Source organism: Epinephelus fuscoguttatus, linkage group LG13 (genome assembly GCF_011397635.1).
Source record: "Epinephelus fuscoguttatus linkage group LG13, E.fuscoguttatus.final_Chr_v1".
NCBI lineage: Eukaryota > Metazoa > Chordata > Actinopteri > Perciformes > Serranidae > Epinephelus > Epinephelus fuscoguttatus.
The window spans coordinates 26,446,264-26,462,675 of NC_064764.1; the positions used below are offsets into that span (position 1 = coordinate 26,446,264).

A 16,412-nucleotide genomic window follows, 5' to 3' on the forward strand; every position below is an offset into this window, starting at 1 on the left:
TAAAAATCTTTATTCTGACAGCGAACTTAAAAATTCAACAGGTTTATTCATTATTTACTCTCATTGAAAAGTTCCAAATGTGCCAATAAAATATAAAGATCAGTATCAATAACAGTAACAGAGTATAAAAGAAAACAACGAAGTGTGATTTGTGGAAACCTTAGAGTACAACTACAACCATGTGCCACCCACCAAACAATTAGTGCTGTTAAAGTTGTGACATTCTCATTTAAAACATATACAAAAAGCAGTGATTGACTTCTTAAGTGTATTATTTGACCACAGACACGTCTTTGGAATACAAGAGCGGTTTCAGTCATTGGGTGGAAGGTTTCTAAGCATAGAGAGAGTGCGCGACAAGCGTTTATTTCACTGCATTAAAGGTCCAGTGAGTAGGATTTAGTGCCATCTAGTGGTATGATTACAGAACTGAAAGCACATGCCACCAGACATTGGTCTCTACTGGTGAAACAGGCAGATGAACGGACAGACATGGCAACTGTGAGTGGTGGGGATAACATTATAGGACTGTAAACAGCCGCAACAGCAGCAGAGAAAAACCATATATTTTCACTTCTAATGGTGGATTGGTTCTTTATTTTGACAACGCCAGAGCTGGTGATAGTTGGAACAGTGGACTAACCAGACAACTAACAAGACTAAGTCATGTGTGTTTTACGAGTTAGAGAAACCTGAATTCAGAAGGTGTACGGTTGTATTTCGCTGTTAAATAAGGAAAGTGGATGCTAAAATATTACTTTCCTTAACATTTTGTGGATTTATATAATGTATTTATTAAACTTGAAAAGCTACGAGAGCTTGAGGAATGAAGCGAACTCTCCCGAACATCATATACCATATGGCCGGTCCCCAGTGAAATTTCAGGACAAGTGTGTCAGAGAACTAGGGTAGCCATCGCATAATTGCAAATAGCTCTTATCTAGAGCTTGGTTTGTTAACTCTAGGCTACTGTAGAAACAACATGGTGCACTCCGTGGAAGAGGACCCGCTCCGTATGTAGATATAAACAGCTCACTCTAAGGTAATGGAAACAATGATTCATAGTTTCAGGTTATTAAATGAATGAAAACATAGTAATGAATATTATATACCATTTCTGTCCATAGATGCCACTAAATCATACAAAGGTTGGACCTTTGAACGTTGACTGCTATTTCTGACAGTCTTCACAGAATCATGATTGTGTGTTTGTGTTACCGGGAGGTCATTAATGCTATTGGTTCTAAGACAAGGCAGGTAAGTAGTACCGTCACAGTGTGTTTTTGGTGCGCAGACCAACCTCTGGATTGTCCTTTGTTAAAAACAAGTCTCTGCTGGTAGCAGCCTCTAGCAGCAGCCAGATTTGGCCTTCTTGTTGCTGCCCCCCCTGCACTCCTCCAGGTCCACCGTTGGAGACTCCTGGTTCTCATTTCTCTTCCTCAGGATGGAAGGCAGCACCAGATCAAACAGTGCCTCAAACAGATTGTCCACATTGTAGCCCGTCTTGGCGCTCGTCTCGAAACACATCTTCTCTGCAGGCAGGCTGTTCTTCTCCTCCAGGCCTTTGTAGCGCAGTATTCTCACATAAAGAGCTGCTGCATCCTCGGGCGTAACCTGTTTTTGCACCGTCACCCCAGAGAGGGATGCAGGGGAGGCGGGGGGTGTGGGGCAAGCAGACGGCACCTGTGGTTCTGTCCTCTCCTCCTCACACTCAGTTCGGTCCTCAGACGCCACATCTGAGTCCTGGCACAGCTGGGCTTTAGGGTCTGTGAGGTCCACCTTGTTGCCCACTATAGCATAAATGCAGTCATGGTTTGCGGTATCAGTGAGGGACAGGAAGCGCTCCTCCAGCTCACACAGGCTCTGCCAGTTGGTGACGTCATAAGTCAGAATGACAGCGGCTGCTCCACGACAGTACATGGAGCCCAATCCGTGGAACTGTTCACGACCTGAGGAGGCAGAGAGAGGTCAACAGTGTCTGACTAAACTCAACTTGAACCCCATAAAAAAACAAAGAAGAATAAGACAGCCGTATTGTGTGAACAACACTGCAGGAGGACACACAGCACAGAGAGAAGTTGTGCAAGACAGTCAGCAGTTTGAAAACAGAAACAACCTTTGTTGTTGAAACATGTGGGATTCTTGAAAGGGCACATTGTATGCCACTCTGCCACTGGGGCATCTCTTGGGTAATACTCAGTTACCAGTTTCTCAGGTACACCTAACTGGGATTATGTTGTTGATTAACTGATTGTTCATCCATAAAAAGTCAGAGCATTGTAGAGCTGCCCCCTGAAAGTTGAAGATTTTTCAAGTCGAACAGTCGTTTATTATTGATCATTTCTTGGTCAGTAAGTGAGCAGCGTTCTTCTGGGGATGTTTCAGTCCCGAAAATGCTAGTGTCTGTGTAGTTAGCACACATTAGCTAAGAGGGCTAACTTGGCTTGTTTACTATAAGAAGTGAACGTCACTGTAACCCTGACTGTGTCACCAAACCTCGTTCAAACTCCACATGAAAAAAAGGAAAGAATTGTCAAATATTCTTATTGAACTCCCAAATCCAATTTAACTGACATAATTCTGAGTCAGGTACTGCCCTAAAAATGCTGGTGAAAAACAACATTAAAATATCCCAGAGCCCAGCGGAGTATAATCATATTCTTTGTTCTATTCACCCAACATTCCGAGAAATGTTCTCTGAAACGTAACTGGAATATTTATTTAATTATCAAAACCGTTTCCAATTAAATTTCCTGTCAGACGACTCACTGGTTAATCATTTCAGCTATAATGCCATCAAAGAGTGTATTCATTACACTAATTTATCACAAATACCTCCTGGAACACATCAGTGAAGATCTGAGGAAGTTAGTTATTTATTTCTTTTCTACATACTATTGGCTGAATGATTAAAAAAAGGAAAAACCCCTAACTCAGCCCCTGAAGTGCCTCTGGAAAATACTGTTGTATGCAACTTTGGAAAAGATAGATTAGAGCATGGAGAGACAAGTCTTCCTTTCACAGCCCTGTCATGTGACTATTAAGAGGAACAGGGTAGGCAGCTTGAACATCCTCGTGGGGCTTTGAAATCTTACTGAAACAGGGGCACTATCAGTGGGAAAATAAGCAACGTAGAGTCTGTTCTCAATGTGCTGAGCCAACCATCCGACAGGTTTTAGCACAACCCTTGTAACTGCCACTCTTCCAAAAGTTTTATAGCCGACACTGACAGCTCTGCAACAGCACCGTTACAATGACTCAGTGCTGAGCCGGCATTTCTCTACCACAGAGTGGCTAAATAAAACGTACACAACAGCCTCCTGTCAGAGGTCATGGTGTTGGGGAACACAGACAGGAAATGGCTTACTGGTGACATGGTCGGCCTCTCCTTATCTCTGTGGCTCACCAACTCTACTTTTGTGCATTGTGTATTTGCCCAAGAGGGTTTACTGTAATTCATGTTTACACAATACTGGAATGTAGTGCAGCTGTAGGCTGGATGAATCACCCAATTATCCCACAGCCAATACAAATATGTTTAAATTAGTTTATTAAAGAGAAAAATAACCTTAAATCATTGTGATCCATGGGAATAACTGGGCACATATATGCCCTAGAGAAGCATGAGTTTGTGAATATATGTATTCAATGTGACAGTAAAATAATGGACTGGTTTCTGTAGTCTCTACAACAAACATGTTACCAGGTACAGAGCATAAAGACTGCTCGTCATGTTATTGTACCAATCAACAGTCTCATATAGTGACGTAAACAAAGAGTCAATAATCAAATTAGCCAGACAACAGATAATTCAGTCTCTTTAAGTCCTTTTCTGCACTACAAAAACAACATGTAATGTTATATGAAAGTGTTTCTTGTCTGTTTCACATCATTAAAGTTCACCAGGCTTTTCTGTTATTAGCATTCCAAGATTAATTTGATTCATCTGGTCGAATGAGGGCCTTTTTGGTTTATGTGCTGTCATGTAGGCTGCAACACATGTAAACAAGCTGGCCTACTCATGATACATAGCATTGCCCATTTTTTTTGGTCAGATCTTTAGCAGTGCTTGTTATTTCTGGAGCCTTTCTCCCAGGCAGCTGTTTGTGGATTTAAAAAATAGGCTAAAAGCAACCGTCACTGCAGAAGTACACAGATGACAATCGCGCTGATTGGGTCAGATGAGTCCAGTATTGAGCAACATGGCACAAGACACAGTGATTTTATAACATCTGTGTTGTTCACCCAGCAGGAAACACGGAGTTAAGTAACTTATTATATGTAACAGGATATATATTTTTCATAAAACAGTATTAGGGTCACTGCACAGTGCACAACAATGTTTCAGGCCTTGAAGTGCTTGTAAAGGAAGCAGGTGTTTGCATGGTGGGTGATTTTCTGTTGACCCACTACAAATACATATTTTAAGAGTTTAGAGTGTTCGCTTACTTTTAACTTTACAAGGGCTTTTAACACATATTAGCATAAGACAACCAACTAAAAACAGAACAAAAGGTTACTTGCATTATTAATAAATTCATTGATCTGTCCAGATAGGGAATTAATACTAATAATTGTATTTTTATCACAAATTACCAGTCAAAATGGGATGTCTTGAAAACTATTTTCTCAGATTGTCTGACCAGCAGTCAGAAACTGAATTATTCCACTTATAATGTTTTGAACTTTAAACTAATGAAATTTATTTGATTCAATTTGATCATCAAAACAGGAACTAACTAGATTTCTGTTTGACTACGCGAGTGACAGGCATTTATTTCGCAAGTTTATTTCATGTTTCAGTATCCTTTTGAACAATACATTGAGTTTTCTAAGATTCTTAGGTCTTATATAGTCTTTTATTGTTGTTTTTTAACTGTTTTTATAGCTCAAGGTCCAATATACTCTACTATAACAAATAATTTTGGTGTTAAACAACTACAAGTCATGTTAATGATTACAGGATCTGACTAAAGGATTGCATTTTTATCAGAAAGGGATGTCTCTGAAAATGAAATGAGTAATCAAGCACCCAAAGGGACCCTTGTGTTATTATAAAAGGTGTGCATTGATTAAAAGATATATTTTAAAGTTGTTTTGGTGGTTGTTTTTCCCAACGAGTGTTGGATTATCATGTTGTTTTTATCATGTTTGAACCTGAAAAGTTTGTATTGCACAAGACTTCATGGGAAATGGCATTGTTAATCCTTTCAGCACTATAGTTTAGATATATGAGAGTAACATATAAACAACAGAGGCAGGTTAGCTGAGTGTTCCCAGTGTGTACAGTCACATGCCAGTGATTGCCTCAGGTGGTGCACGCTATCAGGTAAACACAGATAATAAACAGGAGGAATGAGACATCATAAGAAGTTAAAATAAAAAGTGTGAAGAAATGACATGAGGGAGAACATTACCAGCAGTGTCCCATATTGAGATGTTGTAAGGTCCCCACTGTTTGAGGAAAAACGCCCCTCCGACGGTGCTGATGGTGTCTTTGAACTTCCTCTCCGTGTACCTGTGGAGCAGTGACGTCTTCCCCACGTTCATGTCTCCCAGGAGAACAAGCTTCACGTCGGGCTTCTTCATCTTCGACGCTTCGGGCATGGTGATGGCTCGTGTCCCGCTACAGGAGCGCTTTTAATTTCCTTTAACCGCAGAAAATAAACTCGGTAAACTAGCGCGTGAAGTTGATATCAGGTTGGTCGCGAGCTCCTCTGACAAACGCCATTTTATGAACCAAAGTTCATTAGTGACAGCGGAGGTTCATTCTCAGTCCGTTTGTCTGGAACTTCAAAAAGTAACTGAGGTGAAACAGGAAGTAGGTGAGGAGCTACAGATTTACACATGCGCCTTTTCACCCTGAGCAGAGTCTGTCAGGATCAGCTACCGGTGTTATGGTGAGTTGTGTCTGCTCTCGGGAGTGCACGCACCTCGCGGGAGCGCGCACAGTGAGCGTGCATTAAGTAATGGACCCTTTCCTGTCATTGAGTAAACTTCTTTTAAACAATCATACACACTTCTTAATAAATTCAGTGCTGTCATCATCCTTCTGCTTGGCAGCTGTTATGTTAGCACTTGTTTTAAGTGCATACTTGTCTAATGCACGTAGCTAGGCTAATTTATACAATGTAAAATGCCATAGGCCTGTGCTAATAACATTAGCATGTTATATATTTGTTTGGAAAACGTGTTTAGTGGAAGACAGTTGTTTTGTTGGTGAACCTTGCCAGTTGTGCTGGAGACAAATTTTGTAACGTTACCTTTGTTAAATGTTGCTGTTGTCCCTGGCTTTATGTGAGAAGAAGAAAAGTTCGCTAGTCGCTAGGCTAATTTATACAGTGTAAAATGCCATAGGCTTGTGCTAACAATGTTAGCATGTTATATTTGTCTGGTAAACGTGTTTAGTATAAGACAGTTGTTTTGTAGGTGAACATTGTGAGTTGTAATGGAGACAAATTTTGTAACTTTACCTTTGTTAAATGTTGCTGTTGTCCCTGGCTTTATGTGAGAAGAGGAAAGTTTGCTGGTCGCTAGGCTAATTTATACAGTGTAAAATGCCATAGGCTTGTGCTAAAAACATTAGCATGTTGTGTTTGTGGGGAAATTGTGTTCAGCAAAAGACAAGTGCTTTGTCTTTAAATCCTGTGAATGATAGTGATGCCAGTGTGTGTGCTTGTGTTTGACATTGTTGCTATTAAGTCACATTTTATGTCTTTTGAATCAACTAAACTTTACAGCCCTTGACAGAAATCCTGCTGCCGACGAGTGTTTTGGAACTGCAGAGTGACACAGACACACACCCTCAACCCCCAGCTTCTTGGAGGCACCACTGCGTGGACGCATTATTTGGCAGATGTATATTTCATAAGTTGAATAAATACATATTGGGGGGGGGCAAGTGGCAAAATCCAGGGCTGAAAAATGAAACCAACACAGAGGTGATAAAAGAAATTGCAGTTCTTTCAACAGCCACTTGAGGCTGTCTCCAGACGCCAGTCAATCCCCATGGACCCCATGTTAAAATGCCCAACTTTACAGCAGATAAATAAAAGATATGCAATAAAAACATATCAAAAATAAGTTAACACTATAATAGAATCTTAAACTTGGAGCACACTTTTAGTGCTTCTATTGCTTGAGGTATATAATGTGCTGATGTAGGATTCTGCTTCTTTTTTAAAGGTACAGAGAGAGGGTTTGATTTTTAATACCTTACATTTATGGATACAAAACTTGGCCAGCAATATGATGAGATTACACAAAAAAGTCAATTTCTAGTACTGTCTTTTAACTTGTAAACCCAAACAGTACATCCTTAAAGCAAAGTAAAAAAGCATCACAATGTAAAGTGACACATACCTTGCCACAGACTCCAGGTGTGTTCGCAAGTCCAGAACAAATGGGAGACTGTCTCTGCATGTTACAAAAAGTGCACATGGTGTCAATGTCCTTCTTGAACCTGGCTAAAAATGACTTGACAGGGTGACAGCGATGAATGAGCTTAAAGGAAATCTCTTTAACTTTGTTAACCAGTAGATATCTATTAGGAAGAGACCATCATTTTTTCCCAGCATAGGCCCTGAACAAGCTCATTCCAGGTTACTAGTACATATATATATATTTTTTTGTCATTTTACAGGAAGCTGGTTAAGCCCATATCCTCCTGAGACCCTGTGTTCTCATATCACATTTTGGGTTTACTTGACCTTATACTTCATTCTACTTAACTAAGACCTGTTGTCCTGGTTTGTGGACACTTTTTTGTGCCATCTAGTGGTAGCAAAAGCACAGTACACTAATCCATGTACAAACGAGATGGCAGCCATCCCTGACAAGTTAGTCTGCAAGTGATCTCCACCCAAAAGTGGACCTGATGCTGGGGCAGCGGTGGCTTAGTGAATAGAGCAGGTGCCCCATGCACAAGGCTGTTGCCGCAGCGGCCCGTGGTCGAGTCCAGCCTGTGGCCCTTTTCTGCATGTCACTCCCCCCCTCTCTCTCCCCCCTCACACTCACCTGTCCTGTCAATTAAAGGCTAAAATGCCCAGAAAAATATCTTTTTTAAAAAAGTGGACTTGATCAGATTTTATGTTTGAAACTTGTTTATTTACGATAAATAATGTTTGTAGTCAAGTCACTGTTATTTACTTGTTTGAAGACATTTGGACTTTAATGTTGTCCGTTTGAGGACCTTTGGACTTGATTATCGTTGACAGTTTTTGATTTTTTTATACTTATCAGGTCCTATTGATCCCAAATAGCTAGGAGAATTAAATATGCAAACAAAACAATAGTTCAGGTCTCAGGGGGATATACCTGTGTGTATCCTTAACTCAACCACGGTAGCTACATCCATCATTTTTGCCTCATTTTTGCCTAGTTTTATTATTGTTGTTGTTCTGGTAATTTAGTATTGTAGTTGTATTGTTGTTGCTGTTGTTATTGTTACAATGCCTTGATGGTGTGTTGTCTTGCTATTGTTATTGTTGAAGCTGTTGTGTCATGAATATGCTCTATTTTATAATTGTGTTTTTATATAATAGTGTCTAGCAGAGAAATTGTTCCCTGTTTCCTGCCCAGGGACTGCAGATGACAAATAGCTTATAGCTAACTCTGGTGCAGCTTAGTAGCTGTGCTCTGTCCCTGCTTAATGAATAAAATAAGTGAATATTGTTTTACAGTAAGTGGGATCTGATGTCCTCCTGCGTCTACAGCGCCACCCAGCATCTAGCGGTCATTAGCAGAACTGCAGCTTTAACCTACTTCCGCTTTGGCTGCTCAGATGTGGTGAGAAAGGTTCACTCGCGTCTATTGACAGATTAAAACCTACTGGGATTTGGACTGTCCGAGGCGCCCACAAACGCATCACAGGCTGTTCCCTCCTGCGCTTGTGCTCTGGGTCAGTGCGCCTCATGATCAGGACCATTTGTGTGCAGTTGTCAGCGCTGAAACGCAGCCCCAGTTTAGGTAAGAAGAAGTGTGTAGACCAAGGGGGGCTGAAGGATGATCACAACATGCCGCAGGAGGTTCAGATGCTCGTCTTTTGCTTTATCACACTTGCTCTGTCGATTGTCGCCACACTGGTGTGTTTGAACGAGAAAGGTAAAGTGAAGGGAACACGGTGACATGTAGTTTCACTGCAGCGCCCTGTTAGCTTTACTGTTAGCTTAGCTACATGCTGTTAAACATGACCGGAGTTCACAGATGAAGACATATAAGACATGAATGGGTTAAAAGCGGTTGGGATCGGGCTCTCTAGGACCCCGCAGACACCTAGCATGGGCGGAGGAGCAGGCGGAGAAAGGTGAAGTTACCCTCAGACTACTGATCAGAGGTCAGTTTTGAAATCCCACCGATGAAGGTGAAGGTTGTGCAAAGGGCTCGGGACACCGATCCCTGGTCAGTTCACATCCAAAGTACAAAGCTACGCATTTTGCGAACGACGTAAAAGGATAAACACAGACGGCTAGGTTTGAGCTAGCATACAAAGAGTTGATCCGTACAAGATACTGTGATGTTCCCAAGTTGAAAACTACCACCATCGTCCTCACAAGTCCGTCGAAGCGACATCAATGGCCGGTTGTTGTTGTTGTTGTTTGGGATAGGCGGCTTTGATGCGGCTCGGAGCAAAGATCCAGACCCAGACGTCCATCATAATCCGCAGTGTCAACATCTCCATTCAACTCCGCGCGGTGCAGGTGACTCTGTAAAGCGAGCCCTGGTTTTGGATCCGCGATGCAAGCGAACACAACGCGGGGCTTCTTGTGGTCGGATGTGGAGACGAGGACGTTGTTGAACATCTGGGGGGAGCAGGACATCCAGGCGGCGCTGGATGGAAACTTCCGAAACAGCTTCGTGTACCGCGACGTTTCCCGGAGGCTGGGGGCGATGGGGTTTGAGAGGACGCCGGAGCAATGCAGGGTGCGCATCAAGAGCCTCAAGAGACAGTACTTGTTAGCCAAGGAGGGCAATCTGCGCAACAACGGGCAGTATCACAAGATCTGTAAGTTTTATGACACCATGGAGAGGATTTTGAGCAACCGGCCCGCTCTTGACCCTCAGGAGTTCATAGAGGGCGGGGCGGGAGGAGAGGAGGCCGGGGATGGCCTGGAGGAGGATGGTGATGATGCTCAGGATGCTTACTCCGAGAGCACAGGGGAGTGTCCTTACCCTGCAGAGACTGAAGTCAAGTTGGAATACCCAACTGTACCCATCCCTATACCAGTTAAAGTGACAGTGGGCAACAACAGTAAGTCAAATTTCAGTGGTTTTGCTGTGTTTTATGAATGTTTTTTGTGTATGTATACACTAAAAGATGCATCACACCCCTCTCTGCTTCAGGTACTCCAGTAAGACCACACAACAGCAGCCAGCCGGCCAGTAATCTCTCAGCCAGGGCACCCAAACGTGCGAGGAAGCGGCGTGCAAACTTCCCCATGGAGAAACTAATGGAGCAGTTCCTGGAGCAGAGCGCACAGGCTGAGGACAACTTCTACCGTATGGAGGAGCAGCGGCTGCAGGCAGAGGACCGCCGCAGGGAAGCCGAGCACGCCAGGGAGCTGCACATGCTTCAGATGCTCGGTCAGATGTTCTCCAGCATCTCCTCCACGGCCAGACCCGGCTCTGCGGCCAGTCCCTCCAAAACAGCTCCTCCTGCCCGCGCTCCTGCGTTCTCCAGTGCCTCCCTGTCGTGTACACGAGGCCAGGCCGGTCACCTGAGACGCCCTTCACCCCAGACAGACTGTTGCACCCAGCAAAGTCAGCTGTTGAACCCAGATCCCCAGGCTTTAGGTATTAGTTTCGGTGTCATGTGAAGGCTCAAGGTGGAAATTAAAGGCATGTCAGGTGTAATGTGACGATGGTCACTCCAGTACACTGTTTTTCTTTAGTTAGGTGATTTGGTAAATTATCATTATTCTCAGCTTTATTTGTTGTTTTTGTCGCCAAAATTTTGTCATCTTGTATCTGTGTAAAGTAAAAACATAGATTAGAAACCAACTGAAGCAAAGCAATTATCCCACACTTTAAAACTTTGTTTATCCCCTCAGTGTTTGACCGCTACTACAGTTTGGGGTCGACATCACACAGAGGTATGGACGATGACATCCTCTCACTGGTGAAGAGCATAGTCCCTCCACTGACATCCAAAAAGCACAAGGGACAAGATGGACGTATTGGGATCATTGGAGGATGCCAAGAGTATGTCACACTTTGTCCTCAGTATCATTCACCAAACAAGAGTTTAGTTTGTCATTCTCCTTCCTTATTTCTGTCAATCTCCACCCCTTAAAGCTACACTGGAGCTCCATACTTTGCTGCCATCTCAGCACTGAAAGCGGTGAGCGGTAATTCTGTCAGATATATCTCAGTGTTACTCAGTCTGAATTGTCCAGCTCTGGTGTAGTAAAATTTTGTCAAACCTTTGTCTCGTCTCCAGGGGGCCGACCTGTCTCATGTGTTCTGCACCAAAGATGCTGCAACTGTAATCAAATCATACAGCCCTGAGCTCATAGTTCATCCTGTCCTGTAAGTACACACCCACCTGGACCAGTTATCATCTCATTTTCATTTTGGCAGAACATCATTCTTTTGTAGGACCTTCTGACTGGTGTTTCTATTATTTTGTTTCCAGTATCAATGACAGAGACACCTCTGTATAATCCCGTACAGTTTTACAGCACCTTAAAATACATCCTCAACACCTCTCTTATTTTAGACTGTGCTATTTCTATATAGGTGTACTTTACAAACTGGCAACTGTGTAAATGCTTATATGCATCATAGAAATGTGCCAAAATGTGTATAATTTAAAGGGGAGCATCATCTAAATGACGAATTCCATTGTTATTTTCATGGCCTGGTAAAGTTAAATCAATATTTTAGAACATGAGCTACTCTTTCTCATAGCCAGAAACCAGAGAAGTAAGTTTTAAACTTGTGATGTTATCAGGTACAAAGTCTGGAGCTGCTCCATCGACTATGAATAGGGGCCTGATTTTGTGGACCCACAGATTTTTTGACCCAAAATGAACAGCTGTGAAACAGAAAATGTTCTCATATACTCAGAGCATGCCTCAGGGTACTCTCTGTGGAATAACGTGTGAATTTTGAAAATGGGTGTAGTTCCCCTTTAAGGGTGTTTTCACATACAGTCCTTTTTAAACAAAAAGTGGACCAACGGAAAAGGGACTCAGCTCTTTTTGTGTTCACACTATAGCCTATATATAATATATATAGAGGTAGTTTGTTTTTGTACTTTGACGTGGCATTGCAGAGCAGTTATGAAGCCCTTCGCTTTCAGATGAACTTAAAATTGGAGGAAAACCTTAGTGTTTCTGTGCTGTAGACTGTTGCCATTTGATGTGTTCTACATTCCACATGTGGTGACGTACAGTAACTTCCTTGGACCAAACTACTCATGCTGTGTCCTTTTAAGCATTACAGGCCGATGTGGTTCTTTCAGTTTCCTCAAGTGTCCCAGTACAATAGCATGTGATCTAGAGGGCTAAATACAACGGCAAAGAGCAAAGCAAACCTGGAGCGCTTTGTGTTGACAATGCACAGGTTAAGTGACCCGCACTGTGGAACCATACTCAGAGGGGCCTGAGTTCTCATGAAGTGTTCACATATGTGCAATAAATGCTGAGTCACTGCTCTGAGTCCATTCAGAGGGCTAAAAAAAGGACCAACTGTGAAAACACTCTGAGAGTAGGGGAGTGCAAATATCACATCCTACCATCACATCCAGACGAGCTCCAGATTTTGGTAAATATTCACATAGTGTGCATGGGAATTACACTTTATTTGAGCTACAGAGGCACGTACACATCCTTCCTTTCAACTGCTGGCCTTCACTTTGTGTGGGCACGGTTGCCATGGTAAAATTGATTCATAAAACTTTAATCAGTAAAAGAACAGAATTATTTATTCATAAAGCATATAAAAACAAACTTTTGGAAATCAGAGCATAACCAGGAAGGGTCATAACTGTGCATTCAAACACGTCTAACACGTGTGTCTTTATCTGTGTGTGTGTGTGTGTACCAAGGGACAGTCCTAATGCAGTGGAAGAGATAGAAAAATGGCTCCCAAGACTTCACGGCCTTGTGGTGGGACCAGGTCTAGGGAGAGAAGAAGCGTTACTGAGAACAGCAAAGGCACGTGGATTATATGTACACTCTCCCTTCGCTCACAACAGTGTCCGCGACCAGCTGCTTGTGCATGACCACAAAACTCATGTCTTTAACAGTTAGATAGAAGGCAGTGATAAAGTCAAGCTGCACAAAACAACTCCTTGTGTTTGGCTTTCTGTGACTGATAACTGATAACTGGTGAGTTTAATTTCCCAGAAAACATGGCCTGTAGACATGTGAGAATGTCAAAGTAATGAGAGAAAGATATGATGCTAGCTCATGTGAACTAATGCTTAGAATTGTTGCCCGGTTTGATTAGACTGATGAAAGAGTGCATGTAAAGATGCCGTTTAGTGCTGCCTTAAGAGGACATTACAGTGTGCTTGTTGGACAAACATTACTCAAGTATAATGTTTAATTTGCCTTCGCTGTAAGTAACACATTTTCTTGTCTTTTAGGAGGTGATAGAGAAGTCTAAAGCACGAGATATCCCTATAGTCATTGATGCAGTAAGTCTCAAGTTCCAGCTGTTGAACAGATGGGATCTTATTTGCAAAGCTATACACAGTCACTGAGTGTGTGCGTGTGTATGTTTGTGTGTGTGTCCCATTTGTTTGTTTTCAACAGGACGGATTATGGCTAGTTACACAGCAACCATCTGTTATTCAAGGGTACCAGAAGGGCATCCTCACACCTAACATCATGGAGTTCACTCGGCTGTACGAGGCTCTGGTGGGTCTTTCTGCATCGTTGATTCAATCAGCAATTGATGGCATATAACATATAATCATGTGTGTGTTAATGTACGTGTGTGTTGTCTGTCTCAGCACCATGAGCCCATGGACAGCACTGATCATCAACGCAGCGTCATGCAGCTCAGCGTAGCCATGGGCAACCTCACTATGGTGCTTAAAGGAGAGCATGATCTCATCACAGATGGCAGTAAGGGTTAGTGTCAATCCCATAAACATTTATCTTTTCCAGATGATCTTTCACCTTGCCACTCGTGTAAATCACTCCTCAGATGTGACTTTGGAGAAACTTCAGAGCTCTTCTTCTTTTGATTTCTTCTTCGCAGTGGTCTCATGCAGTGTCGAGGGCAGTGGGAGAAGATGTGGTGGACAGGGGGATCTTCTGTCGGGATCTATGGGAGTTTTAGCACATTGGGCGCATGCTGCCTCTGCAGCAGGAACAGTCAGAAGGTGAAGACATGATCAGCTGTTTGTGCAGTGTGTTTTAAGAATAGTGCGTGGCACATTTAAAGGACCATACAAATGTGTTTTTATGTTTAAGCACAAAACATGCAAAGTGCATAAACATTACATTATGTAGACTATTCCAAAACATTCTGTAGTTTTAAAGGGAAACTACACACATTTTCTAAATTCATATGTCAATCCTGTGGTCCAAGAAAGTCTATAAATATTAGTGAACAAACTACTCTCTAATAAATCCAAAAACTATAGCGCTGAAACTGTAATTTGTAATGTCATAGAGTATAGACTGAATCTTAATGGTTATTTACAATAACCTCAGTATAGAAAATCCTCACGTCATGGACATAAAATCAAACAGCCTTGAGCAGAGCCTGCCTCAGGTAGCTAGTTTTAAGGCACCTAAAAAAGGCCCACCAAAAAAAATCTATCAGTTTAAGCATACACTATATACAGAAAACAAAACTAAGTCTTGCGATCTCAGACTACAGATACAGTCAGGTCTCTGATAAAAAATGAAAGAATGAAATGAATATATGTAAAAATAAATGAATAAACACCAGTGATAGAGCCTATAAAAGGTCACAGATGGCCAACCAGCCCTGGAATAAAGCGCACAGTGACGAGTGAGGGCTTAACATTTTATAACAAATCTCAGTGCACTATGATATGTAGTATCTAATGTGCAAACAATGCAATGCAAACACTATTGTACTGGGACGCTTGAAGAAACAGACAGAACCACACTGGCCTGTAATGCTTGAAACAAAGCAGGACGAGGAGTAGTTTGGTTCAGGGAAGATACTGCATGTCTCCAGATGTGGAATGTAAAACACATCAATTGGCAACAGTCTACAGCACAGAAACACTAAGGTTTTCCTCCAATTTTAAGTTCATCCGTAAGTGAGGGGCCTCATAACCACTCTGCAGTGCCACGTCAAAGTACAAAAAAAAAATGAATTATGTCATATATGTTATATATAGGCTATAGTGTGAACAGGAAGAGGACTGCGGCCCCATCAGAGCTGAAGTTGTTGAGAAAGAGAACACAACTGAGTCCCTTTTCTGTTGGTTCACTTTTTAGCTTTAGTTGGGGAAGCTGAATCTTTACTGCTTTTCTTTGTCTTATATGACAATGAAATTAATATATCAGGGTTTTGGACTGTGTGATTTTCTGTCATTTTGTAGATAAACTGAAAAACAAGAAACTACGCATCAAAACAATGTGTTGTTTCTCTTCCATGATTACACAGTTGGGAATCAGTCAGGGATTAAACCACCAGTATGGTCTTTTAAAGTGTAGAATTGTACAAATAAATACATGTTAAGTATATCTGTGTCTCTGTGTTTCCTAATCCATCATTGTTGTTGTCCTCCAGTGTAAATCCATCAGTGGTTGCAGCATTCGGGGCCTGTTCTCTCACAAGACAGTGCAACAGTCAAGCATTCCAGCGGCACGGCAGGTCCACCACCACTTCGGACATGATCCAGGAGATTGGCTCGGCCTTCAAAAAGCTATTTGAAAGCTAAAAACACTGCCAACAGAAATCAAAATCGTTGTTTTAAAATCTATACATAAATACTCGATTTTGCATTCTTAAAAGCTGCAAGTATACCCCGTGGGTGGGCTGGTGGAAAAATGTTATCATCAAGTTGACTTTGGATCGAGATTAGAGCGGTGTGGACTTTCCTTGCAAGCACGGCCCCTAAAAATCTGGTGCAAAAAAATACACTGACCTGTTTGTGTATTGAATAAACACTAGGAATACCTACAAACAGTCTTCCATCTCCTGTGTATTATGATGAGTGCATTCAACATGCTGAGGTGGCTAAATTTTTCACAGCCCACCAAAGAGACTGAGATGATGACATAAATGGGGCCACAGGAAACCAGAAATCTGTTTGGATTTTGAAATAAATAATAAATAAGGTTTTGTGTGTGACTTTTTCCACTGCAGTGTGCCTTTATTGCCTCGAGGGGGCAGTATTGGACAATGTTTGAGTTGGAGCATGGAAACATACGGTTATATTTAATGCACAAAGAAAGATACTGTACAAAGCAAGG

The 16,412-nt window shown here is 42.1% G+C and overlaps 2 protein-coding genes across 4 annotated transcripts; one reads left to right on the forward strand and one right to left on the reverse strand.

Annotated features, from left to right (window-relative positions):
* Positions 1 to 26: 26 nt before the first annotated feature.
* rab20 (RAB20, member RAS oncogene family) lies at positions 27 to 6,006 on the reverse strand. Its single transcript, XM_049594741.1, has 2 exons — positions 5,418 to 6,006; positions 27 to 1,949 (listed from the first exon to the last, which is right to left on the reverse strand). Exons 1-2 carry the CDS (start codon positions 5,605 to 5,607, stop codon positions 1,348 to 1,350), a joined length of 792 nt encoding a protein of 263 aa, XP_049450698.1. The 5' UTR covers positions 5,608 to 6,006; the 3' UTR covers positions 27 to 1,347.
* Positions 6,007 to 8,202: 2,196 nt separating this feature from the next.
* naxd (NAD(P)HX dehydratase) lies at positions 8,203 to 16,278 on the forward strand. Of its 3 annotated transcripts, XM_049594738.1 has the most exons (11): positions 9,109 to 10,249; positions 10,342 to 10,791; positions 11,049 to 11,199; positions 11,293 to 11,338; positions 11,438 to 11,526; positions 13,049 to 13,157; positions 13,592 to 13,642; positions 13,761 to 13,865; positions 13,961 to 14,081; positions 14,212 to 14,335; positions 15,727 to 16,278. In XM_049594738.1, the coding sequence occupies exons 1-11, from the start codon at positions 9,736 to 9,738 to the stop codon at positions 15,875 to 15,877; spliced, it is 1,911 nt and encodes a 636-aa protein (XP_049450695.1). In that variant the 5' UTR covers positions 9,109 to 9,735; the 3' UTR covers positions 15,878 to 16,278. The 3 variants fall into 3 exon arrangements, with proteins under 3 accessions (XP_049450697.1, XP_049450696.1, XP_049450695.1); XM_049594740.1 differs by lacking the exons at positions 9,109 to 10,249; positions 10,342 to 10,791 and adding an exon at positions 8,203 to 8,967; XM_049594739.1 differs by lacking the exons at positions 9,109 to 10,249; positions 10,342 to 10,791 and adding an exon at positions 8,968 to 9,102.
* The last annotated feature ends 134 nt before the right edge of the window (positions 16,279 to 16,412 follow it).

Excerpts from the sequence above, each read along its gene's own strand:
- naxd (XM_049594738.1), top strand. The coding sequence starts at position 9,736 with ATGCAAGCGAACACAACGCGGGGCTTCTTGTGGTCGGATGTGGAGACG. Across the intron at positions 10,792-11,048 it reads CCCAGATCCCCAGGCTTTAG|TGTTTGACCGCTACTACAGT; the intron begins GTATTAGTTTCG and ends TTATCCCCTCAG. Across the intron at positions 13,643-13,760 it reads TCCCTATAGTCATTGATGCA|GACGGATTATGGCTAGTTAC; the intron begins GTAAGTCTCAAG and ends TGTTTTCAACAG.
- rab20 (XM_049594741.1), bottom strand. The coding sequence starts at position 5,607 with ATGCCCGAAGCGTCGAAGATGAAGAAGCCCGACGTGAAGCTTGTTCTC. Across the intron at positions 1,950-5,417 it reads CTCAATATGGGACACTGCTG|GTCGTGAACAGTTCCACGGA; the intron begins GTAATGTTCTCC and ends CTGCCTCCTCAG.